At 36.9% G+C, this 13,743-nt stretch overlaps 1 protein-coding gene across 2 annotated transcripts in view; it reads left to right on the forward strand.

Annotated features, from left to right (window-relative positions):
* The window catches only part of ttyh3a (tweety family member 3a), a 54,489-nt gene extending 41,452 nt beyond the window's left edge, over nucleotides 1-13,037 (forward strand). Inside the window, exons 10-15 of one of the 2 annotated variants that reach the window (XM_042720107.1) lie at nucleotides 720-812; nucleotides 1,721-1,857; nucleotides 5,231-5,404; nucleotides 6,161-6,236; nucleotides 8,001-8,101; nucleotides 10,023-10,131. In XM_042720107.1, the coding sequence (XP_042576041.1) occupies nucleotides 720-812; nucleotides 1,721-1,857; nucleotides 5,231-5,404; nucleotides 6,161-6,236; nucleotides 8,001-8,081 (561 nt within the window). In that variant the 3' untranslated portion in view covers nucleotides 8,082-8,101; nucleotides 10,023-10,131. Of the gene's footprint in view, nucleotides 1-719; nucleotides 813-1,720; nucleotides 1,858-5,230; nucleotides 5,405-6,160; nucleotides 6,237-8,000; nucleotides 8,102-10,022 lie in introns of both variants that reach the window. The other variant, XM_019079901.2, reaches the window with a different exon arrangement.
* The last annotated feature ends 706 nt before the right edge of the window (nucleotides 13,038-13,743 follow it).

Raw genomic sequence — 13,743 nt, forward strand, 5'->3', positions numbered from 1 at the left:
AAGAATAGAGAATGCTGATGTTAGAGGATAATTTTTTGTAATAAAAGGAAAAAAGTAGATTGAATAGAAAGAATAGAGAACGCTAGTGTTAGTGTTCTTTTTTTAAATAGAAAACAGGTAGTAGAATAGAAATTGATTGTTTTTTTTTTTAATAAGATAGTATGAAGCAAAGACAATAAAATAGAACAATACTGTTCAAAAGTTTGGGTTCAGTAAGAAATTAATATTTCTATTTAGCAAGGACGCATTAAATTGATCAAAAGTGACAGTAAAGACATTTGTTTCGTTACAAAAATTTATATTTCAAATAAATTCTGTACTTTTGAACTTTCTTTTCATCAAATAATCCTGAAACAAACAAAAATATTTCCACAAAAATATTAAGTACCACAAATGTTTTTAGCAATGAAAATAATAACAAGAAATGTTTATTGAGCAGCAAACCAGCATGCTAGAATGATTTCTGAAGGATCATGTGACACTGAAGACTGAGTAATGACGCTGAAAATTCAGCTTTACCACCACAGGAATAAACTACACATTAAAATATATTCAAATAGAAAATGCTTATTTAAAATTGTAATAATAGTTGGCAATATTGTTGTTTTAATGTATTTTAGATCAAGTAACTTTTCAACGTCTATGTAAATGAGAATATCTATTTAGACATTGCATTTAGAGTAACCATTTTATTTCAAACTTGTCTTCCTGTTTTTTAGGGGAACCTTGAGCAAATTCAGGGGGGGTTGAACACCACTGAAGTTGGACTGCACCAGCTCACTGCTCTTGTGGACTGCCGCAGTTTGCACATGGTAAGAAAGTGTTTCAGAGTACATGACCACTTTGCACATTAGGTTCCTCTCTGACTCTAAGCACATCTTGCCGCCATTTTCACTGTAACCTCAACCTGTGGGCTTCTGTGACATGAAAACCAGGGTTTTGCAGCCCACCTGCAGTGCGCTGACAAACAAACACACACACACACATATGTGTGTTTCTATCTTCTATCTGCACTCTGGAGCCTGTCCTTTTCTCTAGAGTTCCTCCTCAGGGCTGAGAGACAGAGGCCTGCTGTGTGGGTGGTCCTAAAAGTGCATCTCCTTCCCATGAGAAGAGAAAGTAACAGATAAAATATGGACTTTTGGAAACGCATTATACATTATTAATGGTGTTTTCATTCTGCAAAAGCAATAACATACTTTACGGTCCAAACCATCTGCATCTGGGCCGTATGTGGGAGAGTTTGTGCTGGAGATGCAGAACAGTAATTACAAATGGAGCAATTTTGCAGTTAATAATGACAGTAATTTGGAGGAAGGAAGACGCTTCCATGTTTCTTTAAAAGCAGCATGTGTAGGGCTGGTCACGCTTCGGTCAACATATATTATTAAAAGCCCTGTTTCTCTCTGCAGCATATGGTGACGTCTCCTGCTGGAAGTTCTCAGTTAGAGAGTCTAGCACTGGATAGTATCATACTGTTTTCATTTCTTTTGTATTTATTATCCACATACCCAGCAGAGACTGGTTTCTATGTTGTTGCATGCAAGGCATTTAAAGTGACAGTTGACCCAAAAATGAACATTATGATGAAAAAATGAACCTGAATCCTAATTTTGTGCCTCTGCTGATGAAAGCGAGTCAATGATGGCAGTGAGTGAATGATGACAGAATTTGCAGTGTTTGCGTGCAGTGCTGTGATTGTCTTTCTGTTTGTGTGCAGGATTATGTGCAGGCATTGACTGGAGTGTGTTATGATGGACTGGAGGGTGTGATCTACCTGGTGCTCTTCTCATTCATCACAGCTCTCATGTTCACCTCTGTCATCTGCAGTGTGCCACACACATGGCATGGCAAAAGGTAAGATCTAAAGAGAAAAAAAAAAATCCAAATGTTATTTTATGGTTTTATGTAATAATAGTAATTGTAGAGGGGGTTATTAAAGGTAAGTTAAAAAGTAAGGCAATATTTCTTTTTAATTTAGCTTAACTTGATAATACTAAAAAACTAAAACTAAAAAAAGAACCAGTTGTTGAGGGGGTGAATAGAAGAGAAATTTTTAATACACACACACACACACACACACACACACACATATATATAAATATATGTATATATGTATATATATGTGTGTATGTGTGTGTGTGTGTGTGTGTGTGTGGTGTGTGTGTGTGTGTGTGTGTTTGTGTGTGTGTGTGTGTGTGTGTGTGTGTATGTATGTATATGTGTGTGTGTGTGTGTGTGTGTGTGTGTGTGTGTGTATATTACTAATAGTACGCATCTGATAGTGACCTTATACTATATATTCCTAGCACTATATCACTACTTTACAGCATGAAATGTGTATTATCTGGCTAATAGTGTATTAAGGAGAAAGGGGTTTTGTTATGATCATAAAACACATTGTTCTTTTCCCACGCCAAGTTAGTGTTAGCAGTATGATGCAGTCTTTCAGTGGAACATCCTCATTTTTGTAGTCAAATGCACTCAGGAGGATTAAACCAGAGATAAAACAACAGTTAGTGGTGTGCTTGTGTGTCCATGGGCATTGTTACAAAGACTATGTTTGGACAACTCGTGCTCCCATCACGCTCTTTGGTCAGAATCTAAATGGAAACAGCTGCCTTGCTCCATCTCTTTCCTCTTGTTCCTTCCTTCCAAGCGCTCTGTGTGGGAATCGCTCACATCTTCCTCCCATAATTACATAAACTGCAATAATTTCCCGGTCCAGGCTCATGCGGCTTCTCTCCCAGGATAGGCCTGCATCAAGCAAACAGGATTACACTGGGAGATATGGAAAGGACAAAGACGCCAGCTTAAGCATATTATGTAATTATCACACTCATAAGTGTGTGTCTCATGGTACACAGCTATTCACACTACCTCTTCATTATAGATAATTAGCAGTTTCTGAATATGAGTTTAGGCAGGCTATGGCAGGCCATGCAGTGTGGAGGTAGACACTGATTATGTTAACTGTGTGAAGTTGGGGAATATTTTGAGATATTTAAAGTTAGTGCATGCATTTTTATATGCAAAAAAAAATTGTTGGCGTTTAAGGTGCACACAGGCTTTTTTTAGAATCTTTCAAAATGTAATATTTTTTTTTTTTAATAATAAAAAAGCTTAATGATGTCACATTAAGTGACCAGCCCTAAACCAGTGGTGCCATAGACCAGCACAACATTTAAAAATAAAGAAATTTTTGTAAAAATTTTAGTCAAAGTGACCTGCAAACATCAAAATCCAAATAGAAATTTTGTACACGCATTTTTGCCAGATATTAGAGTGTCAAAACCTTGTTCATGACCCTAAATGAAAGTGTTACAATTTCAAGACAATCATCATAGGTTAACCAGTATTTCCAATAAATCAAAAAATCGAAATGTGCTGCAACTGAAAAGGGCACAAAAGTTTTTAATTATTTTTGTCATGAAACCTACTGAAAAAAAAAAAAAAAAAGTTGTTTACTGGATCACCCCTGAGTTTACTTTTGTGGACAATAATGCAACCACACTTTATGCCAGTGATAACTTAAAGTGTTCTACTGAAGCTATACTGAATAGTTATACTGAAGCTATACTGAATAGTTATAGTGAGTTCCTCAAGCTAGCATGTCCAGCAGGGGGCGGCCCAGATCAGTATATTTATAGCGCCACAGCCCTGCTGATAGTGTTGATTTTTCTCCCTCTGGTCATCGTCAGCTTTTTCATTCATGTTCATTAAGCTAACACAGTGCAGATACAGCTCGTTCTGTTCCTGGCCGCATGTAATCTAATCAGTAGATACAGGAGAACAGACTGTTAGTGGTCTGTTAAGAGTCACAGGATCACTGATGCAGGTTTTTCTGTGGTTCAAGGCTTTCGCTCAAACTATGTCATCCCTCTTGGCCAAATGCATGCTGCTCTCTTTGTTCCCTGTGACTGATAGCAAGCAGAGCACATGCCTCTATGTGGACTTGATGTGCACTTCCTGTTTGTCGTTAGTAACACAGCGGAGAGTGCCCTCTGCTGTTCATACCACAGTGTGACACATTGATAGTGAAGATCAGATGGAATTTATTAATGTACAGTTGGGCAACCCACAGTGGTGCCCCACCCCCCATTTTGATATATTTATGGTAGGAAATTTACAAAATATCTTCATGGAACGTGATCTTTATATCCTAATATCCTAAGGATTTTTGGCATAAAAGAAAAATTGATCATTTTGACCCATACAATGTATTTTTGGCTATTGCTACAAATATAACTATGCTACTTATAACTGCTTTTGTGCTCCAGGGTCACATATGTTTAGTGACATGTTAACACTACAGACTTTTTTCTTATAATGTTTTTTTTTTTTTTTTTTTTTTTTTTTTAAGTCTCGTATGTGCATCCAGGCTGTAATTATTTGATTATATATACAGTAAAACCAGTGATATTGTAAAATATTATTACAGTTTAAAATAATAGTTTTCTATTTTTAGAAATAGTACATTTTCTATATTTTAAAATGTAATTTATTCCTGTGATGGTAAAACTGAATTTTCAGCATCATTACTCCAGTCTTCAGTGTCACATGATCTTTCAGAAATCATTTTAATATGCTGATTTGCTGCTCAATGTTGAAAATAGTTGTGCTGCTCAATATTTTTATAGAAACTGCGATGCATTTTAATATTCACAATTAAATGTGTCCCTTACCGACCCCAAACATTTTAATAGAAATGTATTTGTTTGTTTATTAATATTTTGTCCCATATTCATTCATTGATTATGCATTGCTTTTTTAGCATCAAAAAACTCAATTCAATAAAATGACATGATTTTTACCTGACAGCTTATCAACAGCGGGTATTTTGCTTCTGCCAAGTGTTGGGTACAGATGAAAACTCTCTGATCTCTTGAGGGGTCCCGTCTGAGTTTGACACTGCTGGTCAGCTATCTGCAGTGTCTAACACTGCTAACTGGCAGTTTTACTCAAATTCACACTTCCACATCGATCATGGCTTGCGCTTTCACTGAAGCCACTACACAACAATTCAAAAGTCACATGACATTGGGCTGTGTTGACAGATTAAAGATATAAAACTACAGCTGATGTCCTCTGAAATCAGTGAAGCATCACCACTGAGCTCAAGCCAGTTTGAGCTGATGGACCTGTCTCTGTAATACATCGCATTGAATAAAAGCGGTTAATTGATTCCAGCTAACAGGAATGTGCATGTTGTGTGTGTTTGTGCATACAGGCCTGATGAGGACAGTGAGGAGGAGTCCATGGCTCAAGGAGGCAGACAGAATCATGATAACCTGTACCGGGTGCACATGCCCAGTCTCTACAGCTGCGGCAGCAGCTACGGCAGCGAGACCAGCATCCCAGCAGGAGCACACACTGTCAGCAACGCTCCTGTTACTGAGTACATGTGAGTTAAACACACAAGTATGACGTCAGCAACCAATACATATGACACATACTGGTCACCTTTTCCCTTCTGTGAGGGATCCATGGAGTTTTTTGTAGAAATAGCCTGATATTCAGTTTGACCGATACTTCTTACTGATCTCTTTTTGTTTCTTCCATGTGCCACCATTCATTTATAAATGATAGACTCATAGTCATTTAAGTGAAATTTGTATTTGTTACCTAAAACAACTAGGCCTATGGAAATACACCACTATTTATTTTGTATAATATTAATAAGATCTTTTTTTAATACGACTACTTTTACTATTAGAAGTTGAATCATAAAACAATTCTATTACTCCAAAAATCCTGACAAAAAAAAAAAAAAAAGTATCATGGTTTCCACAAAGATATTAAGCAGCACTGTTTCAACATTGATGATGATAATAATAAGAAATGTTTCTTAAGCGGTAAATCAGCATATTAGAATTTCTGAAAGATCATGTGACACTGAAGACTGGAGAAATGATGCTGGAAATTCAGCTTTACTATCACAGGAATACATTTTAAAATATATACAAATATAAAACAGTAGTGTTAAATTGTAATAATTTTTCACAATATTGGTGTTTTTACTGCATTTAAAAAAATCTTCCCAGCCCCAAACTTTTAAATGGTAGTGTAAATGAACAAGTACAATAAATTTGAAATGGATTAGTAACATTAATGCAGGAGGATTTTGGATCTTTGTAAAGAGTGTGTGTCTCATTTCCAGGACCCAGAATGCAAACTTCCAGAACCCTCGCTGTGAGAACACTCCTCTGATCGGGAGAGAATCTCCTCCTCCATCTGTAAGTACCTGCACTCGTCCTCAGTGAATGACGACACACACAAACACACTAACACACAAACCACAGAGTCATTTTGACAGCCTGAATGCTTAAATATTAAAATAGCACGTTCTTGTAGTTTGCTTGTGTAAATCAATGATCTCCCCCACTGTAGTTTCACTGTACACAGCAAGTCATTACAAAGAGCCCTGAACTCCGACCTTTCAAGCCAACTGCTGTTGGACAACTTCTGCTGTTGGGAACTTCTTGCTTGCCCAATCTTACAGAACAGTTTAAGTGGAGTGGTGATTTATAGCCATAGATCGATGTTGCATTGATTTGTTTGTGTGTGAGGAAAAGGAAAACAGAGATTTGGAGCCAGCTGCCCACTTACTGACTAGAAACACTTTGATAACTGAAGCCAGAGTTCCTCACGGTCACCTGTAATTGCTGAAATCGCGTTGTTAAACTCAGTGCTCTGTCATGGAAGAGGGTTGATTGATTAGCTGAGGGCCTCTGACATTTCACATAGACTTTTAATGTATCATAACAACTCTTTTTGGAAGCCAATCAATATGAAGCTCACAAAATAAGAGAGCACAATGGACAACAGTCTTGCTGTAGGCTACTCTTTGCAATGAACATTTTCTGAGGAAAAAAACATTTAAAAGAATGATGTGGCTAAGAGTTCAGACAGTGTGGCGTGTCAGTTTCATTCTTGTTTCATTTAAATGTTGGCATTACAACTGTGAACATTAGGTGGCGCTGTGGGTACATGATGTTGAGGAGAAATTACGTGCTTTCAGACACATTATTTAGGTTTTCGAGGTTTTCTTGACATTTACCTTTGTTAGGCAAATTTTCCTAATGTGAAGCCGAATGATATATGCAGATTTCACAATGGGTTCAAGTTCAACAGGAAGCTGCTTGGTTTGAACGTGACTTCTGTCTGAGCTGTGCTTCAGTATTTATCGCTACGCTATTGACGTTAAACAATGGAATTTTTTTTTTTTTTTTGGAGACATTTCCTTATTTGGTGTATTTGCATCTTGTTAGAGTCATGCATCCCACCAGATGAGAATCCAATTTTATGATCTTTTAAGTAACTGGATTGATTAAGATTGCTTGTGAGATTAGTGTATATTATTAAAATACATTTTTATATAGCTTCTGGTGAGCGCTAGTGTCTTGTTGACTTTTGCAATTACATTCAATGCATTATTTCACATTAATTTTGGAATTATGGAATTAAATTTCACATACATATACTCATCTTTTTTATTTATTTTTAAGATTTATTTTTGGGATTTTTTGCCTTTTTTATGATAGGATAGCAGCTAGACAGTAAGTAAGCTTGGGATCGGGAAAGGTCAACGAGCCAGGACTCAAACTCGAGAGCGCAGTGGCAGTCTGCTACTGGCGCAGACACTTGCAATTTCATTTTTGACAAATCCGTTACATGACCACATAATTTACTCTGTTTTTAAGAGACATTATCACTGGACAAACTTTAAATGAAGTTAAAAATCGGTGTTAAAATTGGTTAGTTGGCTGGTAGTTTAGGTGAGATACAGATTGTCAGGACTTGCTGATGTAAGGTAACCCCACTCACACTGTGCACTTGTGTCCCCTCACACCTTCGTGTCTGGTCTTGTGTCCTCTAGACGCTGCGTGTGTGTGTTTGGGAGTGCATGTGTACGTGTTTCTTGTGAGCTGGAGATGCAGTCCGAGATGTCTATCTGCTCTACAGTTTCTTGTCGTTTTCTTTTCTGCAAACCCACACAGTTGTATTTGACATCCATGGACAGTAACAGCCATCACAGCTGGCAGTTAAAGCCATCGGAGAGTTCCCGCTCGTTTTGGTAGCAGCCTCGCTATTCCAACAGGTACTCAAATGCCCCACTCCCACTTATTGGCCCACCTTCCTCCCTATAAAAACAAAAAACACAACAGCGTGATTCCTTCCCAAACCAGCCTCACTCTGACCAAGCAAGCTGCCCTGGCCCCTGGTGTTTTTGTTGTGTGGATCCCTGGTCTGGCATGTTAATTACCTCTGCACGTATCTGACAGAGAATCCAATTTCCAAGAACACAGAGAGGAATAAATGCATTAAGCCTGACATTAAGGAAGAGAACTGCTATATAATTCAGTTTGGCTAATGATTAGCATCCTAAAGGTGCATTCACACTGACAGTCATCAAATTGATGGAGGGCACTGAGCCACTGTACTATTAGTTTCTAGTTTCTAGGTTGACCGTTGAATCAGACAGTTGATCAGCTGTCTGCGCTCCCATTGGCAGTTGACACATCGCATCACTGCTCATTTGAGTAAAGAATGCTCACTGTCACTACCAGCAATTCTCTGTCAGGTTTTATTTGAATGTTTCCGTGTTACAGTGCAGTTAGACTAAAAAGCACTGAGTAATATTAATAAGCAATCACTGTCAGTGTGAACAAAAGTTCTGTAATGTCCTGTAGTCGTGTTTTGTGTAATATTAGTAGACCTAATCTTTAAAAAGTAAATATTATTAGGTAGTCCTATTAGGGATCCATAATTACTGGTATAATATCAGCTTGATGTGTTGAAATTAGAGTTTTGACTAAGATCTGTCAGTTCTAATCACTACAGATAGAAAATCAGCCAGTTATATTCATGCCACACTTAAAGACCTCATTAAGAGTAAAATAAGCTTAAGGGAATCAAAAGAGGATTTACGTTAATATTAGGGTAAATTTAGGTCTAGAGGTATAAAGATAGGTCTACTTATTTTCGTATATCAAATCGCGTTAGTGGTTACGTTACAATTAAGGAAAATAGAAAAGTAGTTTTTATACTTGTGTTTATCTGTTCACACTATCAAAACAGCAAGCAGTCAAAGTTAAAATGTGCAGTTTTTGCCATTTAATCACCAATAAATAAATAACACTAATTGCACTAGTTCAGTCTCTACAAGCATATTAATATTGCGTATACAAGGCTGTCTAAATGATTCTGGGTGTGCTGTGACAGACTTTATTTATTATTATTATTATTATTATTATTATTATTATTATTTTGTTAATTTTATTATATTATACATTTATTTTTATGATACATTTGTTACTACTTTACACCTGTTATTAATGTCCACTGTGGGTGGATAAGTATGTGTGTGTATATATACTTATCCATATATAAGAAATGCACAGTTAATATATATAATAGAATATATATAATTTGCTTGTTTTTTGTTGTTGTTGTTGTTGTTGTTTTTTTGTCATTTTTATTAGTTTTTTTTCCCAAATATGTCTACATAGTTTTTATTCAATTTTAGTTTTATTTTAGTTTTATTTTTTGTTATTATTTTAATATTTTAACTTAACTAACACACTCATTTTGCCAAAACTAGGGTATCAGATATTTTAAGGTACAGCTTTGAAAGAAAATTACAGTCTAATCAAAACATTTGTAAAGCATGCATTATGCATTAGGGATGCACAATTTACAATATCCATAGCATTTTTCTTATTAGCCGATATTTTTTATAATTGTTGGCATCATACTTTGTTACTTAGTTGTGCATGCTACTGTCTTTTTTACATATGGATTACTACCTAATCTTTAAATTAAGTATATTATACTTAAGTATGTTTTTATAATTTATAATAATTTAATTTTGAAAATAATTCACAGTGCCACCGTGATAGGCATGTCCACACTTAGTTGTGCTGTCTATAGCATGTTCTTTTGTGTGGAAACTAAGTCTAAAATCTAAATGATTTTGTTTTTTTGTTTTTTTTAATTTCTCAATGTTTGTCTCTCTCCAGTACACATCCAGCATGAGGGCCAAGTACCTGGCCAACGCCCGGCCCGACCCCAGCAGCAGCACCTCAGCAAACTAGAGGAACACCGTCTTCTTTCCCTCCAGTCTAAAGCTCCCACTCACCCACATGTTGTTCCCACAGCCCAGACCGGTTTCACCCCAGGCCCACCCATCCAGTCATGTTGATCTTTGATGCGTGCTCTCCAACCCAGCTGATAAAAAAAACCGTCCTTGCATCATGTAAATACTGCTGTCAGAGCAATGTTCAGGAGGCCTCTTGTGCTGTTTCCAGATGGCCGGTTCAGTTCAGGCAGCTAGTAGGGTTACTCTCAGCCCTGAGTGCTTATTTGTGAGCATCTGCAATGAGTATGAACTTCATTACCTACATTGTAGGTTTACATTGTTGATCCGTGCTGCCCTTGCTCATTTGTGGTGCTCTTGCCAGAGGTTCAGAAATGGTCCAAAACTGAAGAACTGGACTGGGTTTAACGCCCATAACCCTACATTCTTGCTTAGCCTCTGTCCTCTGATCATTTGAAGTAATGTGACCTTATCCATTTGCAGGACCTACTGCCACATCCCAACTCTACCGTTTACATCAGTGGCATCTACTGTAATATTACTGAACCGATCTAATCCGAGAGCAATGAGAATTTTCCCAGAATTCAGTAATTGGGTTCCACTTGTTTAGGCTAGCCATTGAGTATCAGTATCAGTTGCAGTGAATTATGGAAGTGAGTGTACTTATGTTCACTATAGTTTCAGACACCAAATAGTGCACTATATTTCAGACACAGCCCAAGTTTCTCTTCAAAAAGTTGCTTTTTCTTGACTCCAATTGACCTTAAAGATAAAAATTTGACTGTGGAAGTTTATTGGACATGCTTGCTTTAGCCAACATGTTGCGTTACGGATTCCAATGTAATGCATGAAATCAAGCAAGAGTTAGCATAGCTAGCTTTTGCATTTCTGTACTTGTGTATAGTATGCTTCAGGCCTAAATCTGTAGCATACGCTGGTTTGAGGAGAAGATATTTTTGCATTTTTCATCTCATTTATAGGCTTGAGTTTTCAGTGAGAAATTATGGTTTGTAGATGTTTACCTATTGAAATTCTTGTTGGGTTCTTCTCAGTACACATGGACTGAATTAAACCGACTGCTCATTTAACTGTGCTGTATCCACTGCCATTACTGGAAAACCTGGACAAGCAGAGCTGGACAAACCAGCCTAACAAAGAGGAAGTTGAGGAAACCTCATCAGATTGTTGACCAAACGCTGATGATCTGGACAACCTCAAACTGCTTTTATATCCAAGTACTTTCAGTCTGAATTCAGCAGAACTCTAAAGTTGCTTAGTCTGATGCTGGGATCACATCTGAACATTACATTTGTCCTAATACTGTACAAACATGGAGACACTGGGACCAGCTTGGACAGTTTGTCATCGCTTATCTGTTCTAGGAAAGAAGCTGGGAGAAGTTCATTGTAGTGTACACAATGTAAACCTTAATTTTGCTTATCAGTTTAGTCCTCAGGAAAGGGGACACCAATAGCAGGAAGCAAAGAAATGGAAAGGAGCCGCAAGCCTCAGTTAATATTGCTGTAATTCAGTGTGACTTTCAAAGCCCGCAATTTCCTGGGCTTGTTGCTTCTGTACCACAAATTGCTTTTATTCCCAGAGTTGAGGGGAAACTTGCCATCCCTGAAGAGGACATAAAAGTGATGTGCTGTCATCCAGAATATTTTCCCCTTGATGAGAGCACAGACACACAGGAGGCTGGCATCTGATCAGGGTGAACTCCCTTCCTCCTCAAAAGACCTCTCTCTGATGTTACAGACCGAGTCTAGTATGAACACGTCTCCCCTCTGAACCTTATAAAGTGGTGCCAATGTTCTCATATCTTGGGCATCTTTGGTCCCACACACCTCAGGACTGACTGCCCTCATTCTGCCAACATCACAATTTCAGCACACCACGTCCAGGTCATATCCTTACCATTTCAGGGCTCAACAAAATGCATTCAAAAATGGTGAATTTTTTTTATCCACATGCTCTGAATTCATAACGATAAAGGTTCATAATTCATGAAGAATAGATAAAAGCATTGGTCTGGTGGTTCATTCTTATTGTTGAGCCCTGATTTCCATCTCATAGAGATCTGTGTGTGGGCTCTGCATGCATGCATGCTGTTCAAATGCAGACTGATAACAAATGCTAATGTGACAGCATTGCTCCTGAGGTCCCAGACTTTTGTGAAAACAAGCAAGGACTTCATGGGCAAGGGGTGTATTATGCGAACAAGAGCCTCGGATTGTGTTCTTCAACTATTATTGGACCATGTGAGTTCTTTTGCTTCTCAAAGGCATGGTCGTCCTAGAAACATGGAGGAGAACCATGTTGTGTGCTACTGACGCTTGCATTGGTTTCTCGATTGATGCTTTTGTGATCAATGATGAGGTCCGTACGTCCTCAACTGTGCCAATAATGACAGCTTTCCTGTATTTCTAAATGTTACGCATATTTGAAGTGGACTCTCGTGAGCTCTGTGTGGCCTGTGCAGCCAGATGAGACACCTGTGAACATGAGCCTGACGTTGTGGGAATATTTTTCTTTTTCTCTGTAAATGACCATGTTAGTGATGATGCAATCTCTGTTTTTATGCCGCCTTTTACTCCTTTGGTAATGTCATACTGCAAAAATAATGTATTTACAGTATATTGAACAAATGTTTGCAAGAAAATGCCCCATTAAGGACATTGTGATGATATAGTACAAACATGAATTTTTTTTTTTCTTTTCTTTTTTCCATAGTCCTCGTGGCATATTTTTAGACACATTAGGAAGCACAAAATATTTCTCTTTCATGCGATTTAATGATTTTGTTCTTATCAAGATGTTTTTATATGACTTGACTGTAGGAAGAACTTTTTTCAGTTACTAAAATATTGTAAATGTAAAACCTGTGGTTTTATTGAGCTTGAACTGTGTTTTCAGATTAAACCTTACATTAACTGATGAACGTGTCTTTTATATTCAACTGCATGTTTTTTTTTTTTTTTATGTCTACAGCAGTGCACTATGGTGAGTATATTTAGATAACATTATTATCATGGTGACCTTTCTGATTAATCCAAAATCATCATAAGGTTTATTGGGTTGAATTATGTGTAACCAAGATCACTTTACTCTTGATGTTTAGCTTTCTTGTCATTAGCCTTTTTTAATACTATTATAGTATTTATAGCTATAGGGCTTATTCAAGGATTTTGTCTTTATAAAAATCTGGCATTTTATATAATTTCTGAATGTATTTAGTTAAGATTGCACACGTATTATTTGTACTAATTGACTCCCCTTGACTCATGGGTAATACCGATTCAGTTACAGCATATAAACACAAGAGGGCAGTATTGTGTCATTCCATAGAAAGTACATTCCCTGCTACTCAAAACAAAACTGGAGGTATTACTTCGTATTAAACTTTGATACTGATGAATTTAATGTATTCTGTTCTGGATTTTATTACATTAATAATTATTCATTTAATAATTAGCTACTATATATATTCATGTATTTTAGTTGTCTAAAATAAAAAAAATGCATATATATGTAACATTATTACATGTTATTTAGCATAATATGCAATTGATGGCAGTAAATGGTTAATTATGTATTGATTCGCCCTAATTATTATTATTATTTATTTATTTATTTTCACTGCT

The sequence above is a fragment of the Cyprinus carpio genome, chromosome B3 (assembly GCF_018340385.1).
Source record: "Cyprinus carpio isolate SPL01 chromosome B3, ASM1834038v1, whole genome shotgun sequence".
Lineage (NCBI taxonomy): Eukaryota > Metazoa > Chordata > Actinopteri > Cypriniformes > Cyprinidae > Cyprinus > Cyprinus carpio.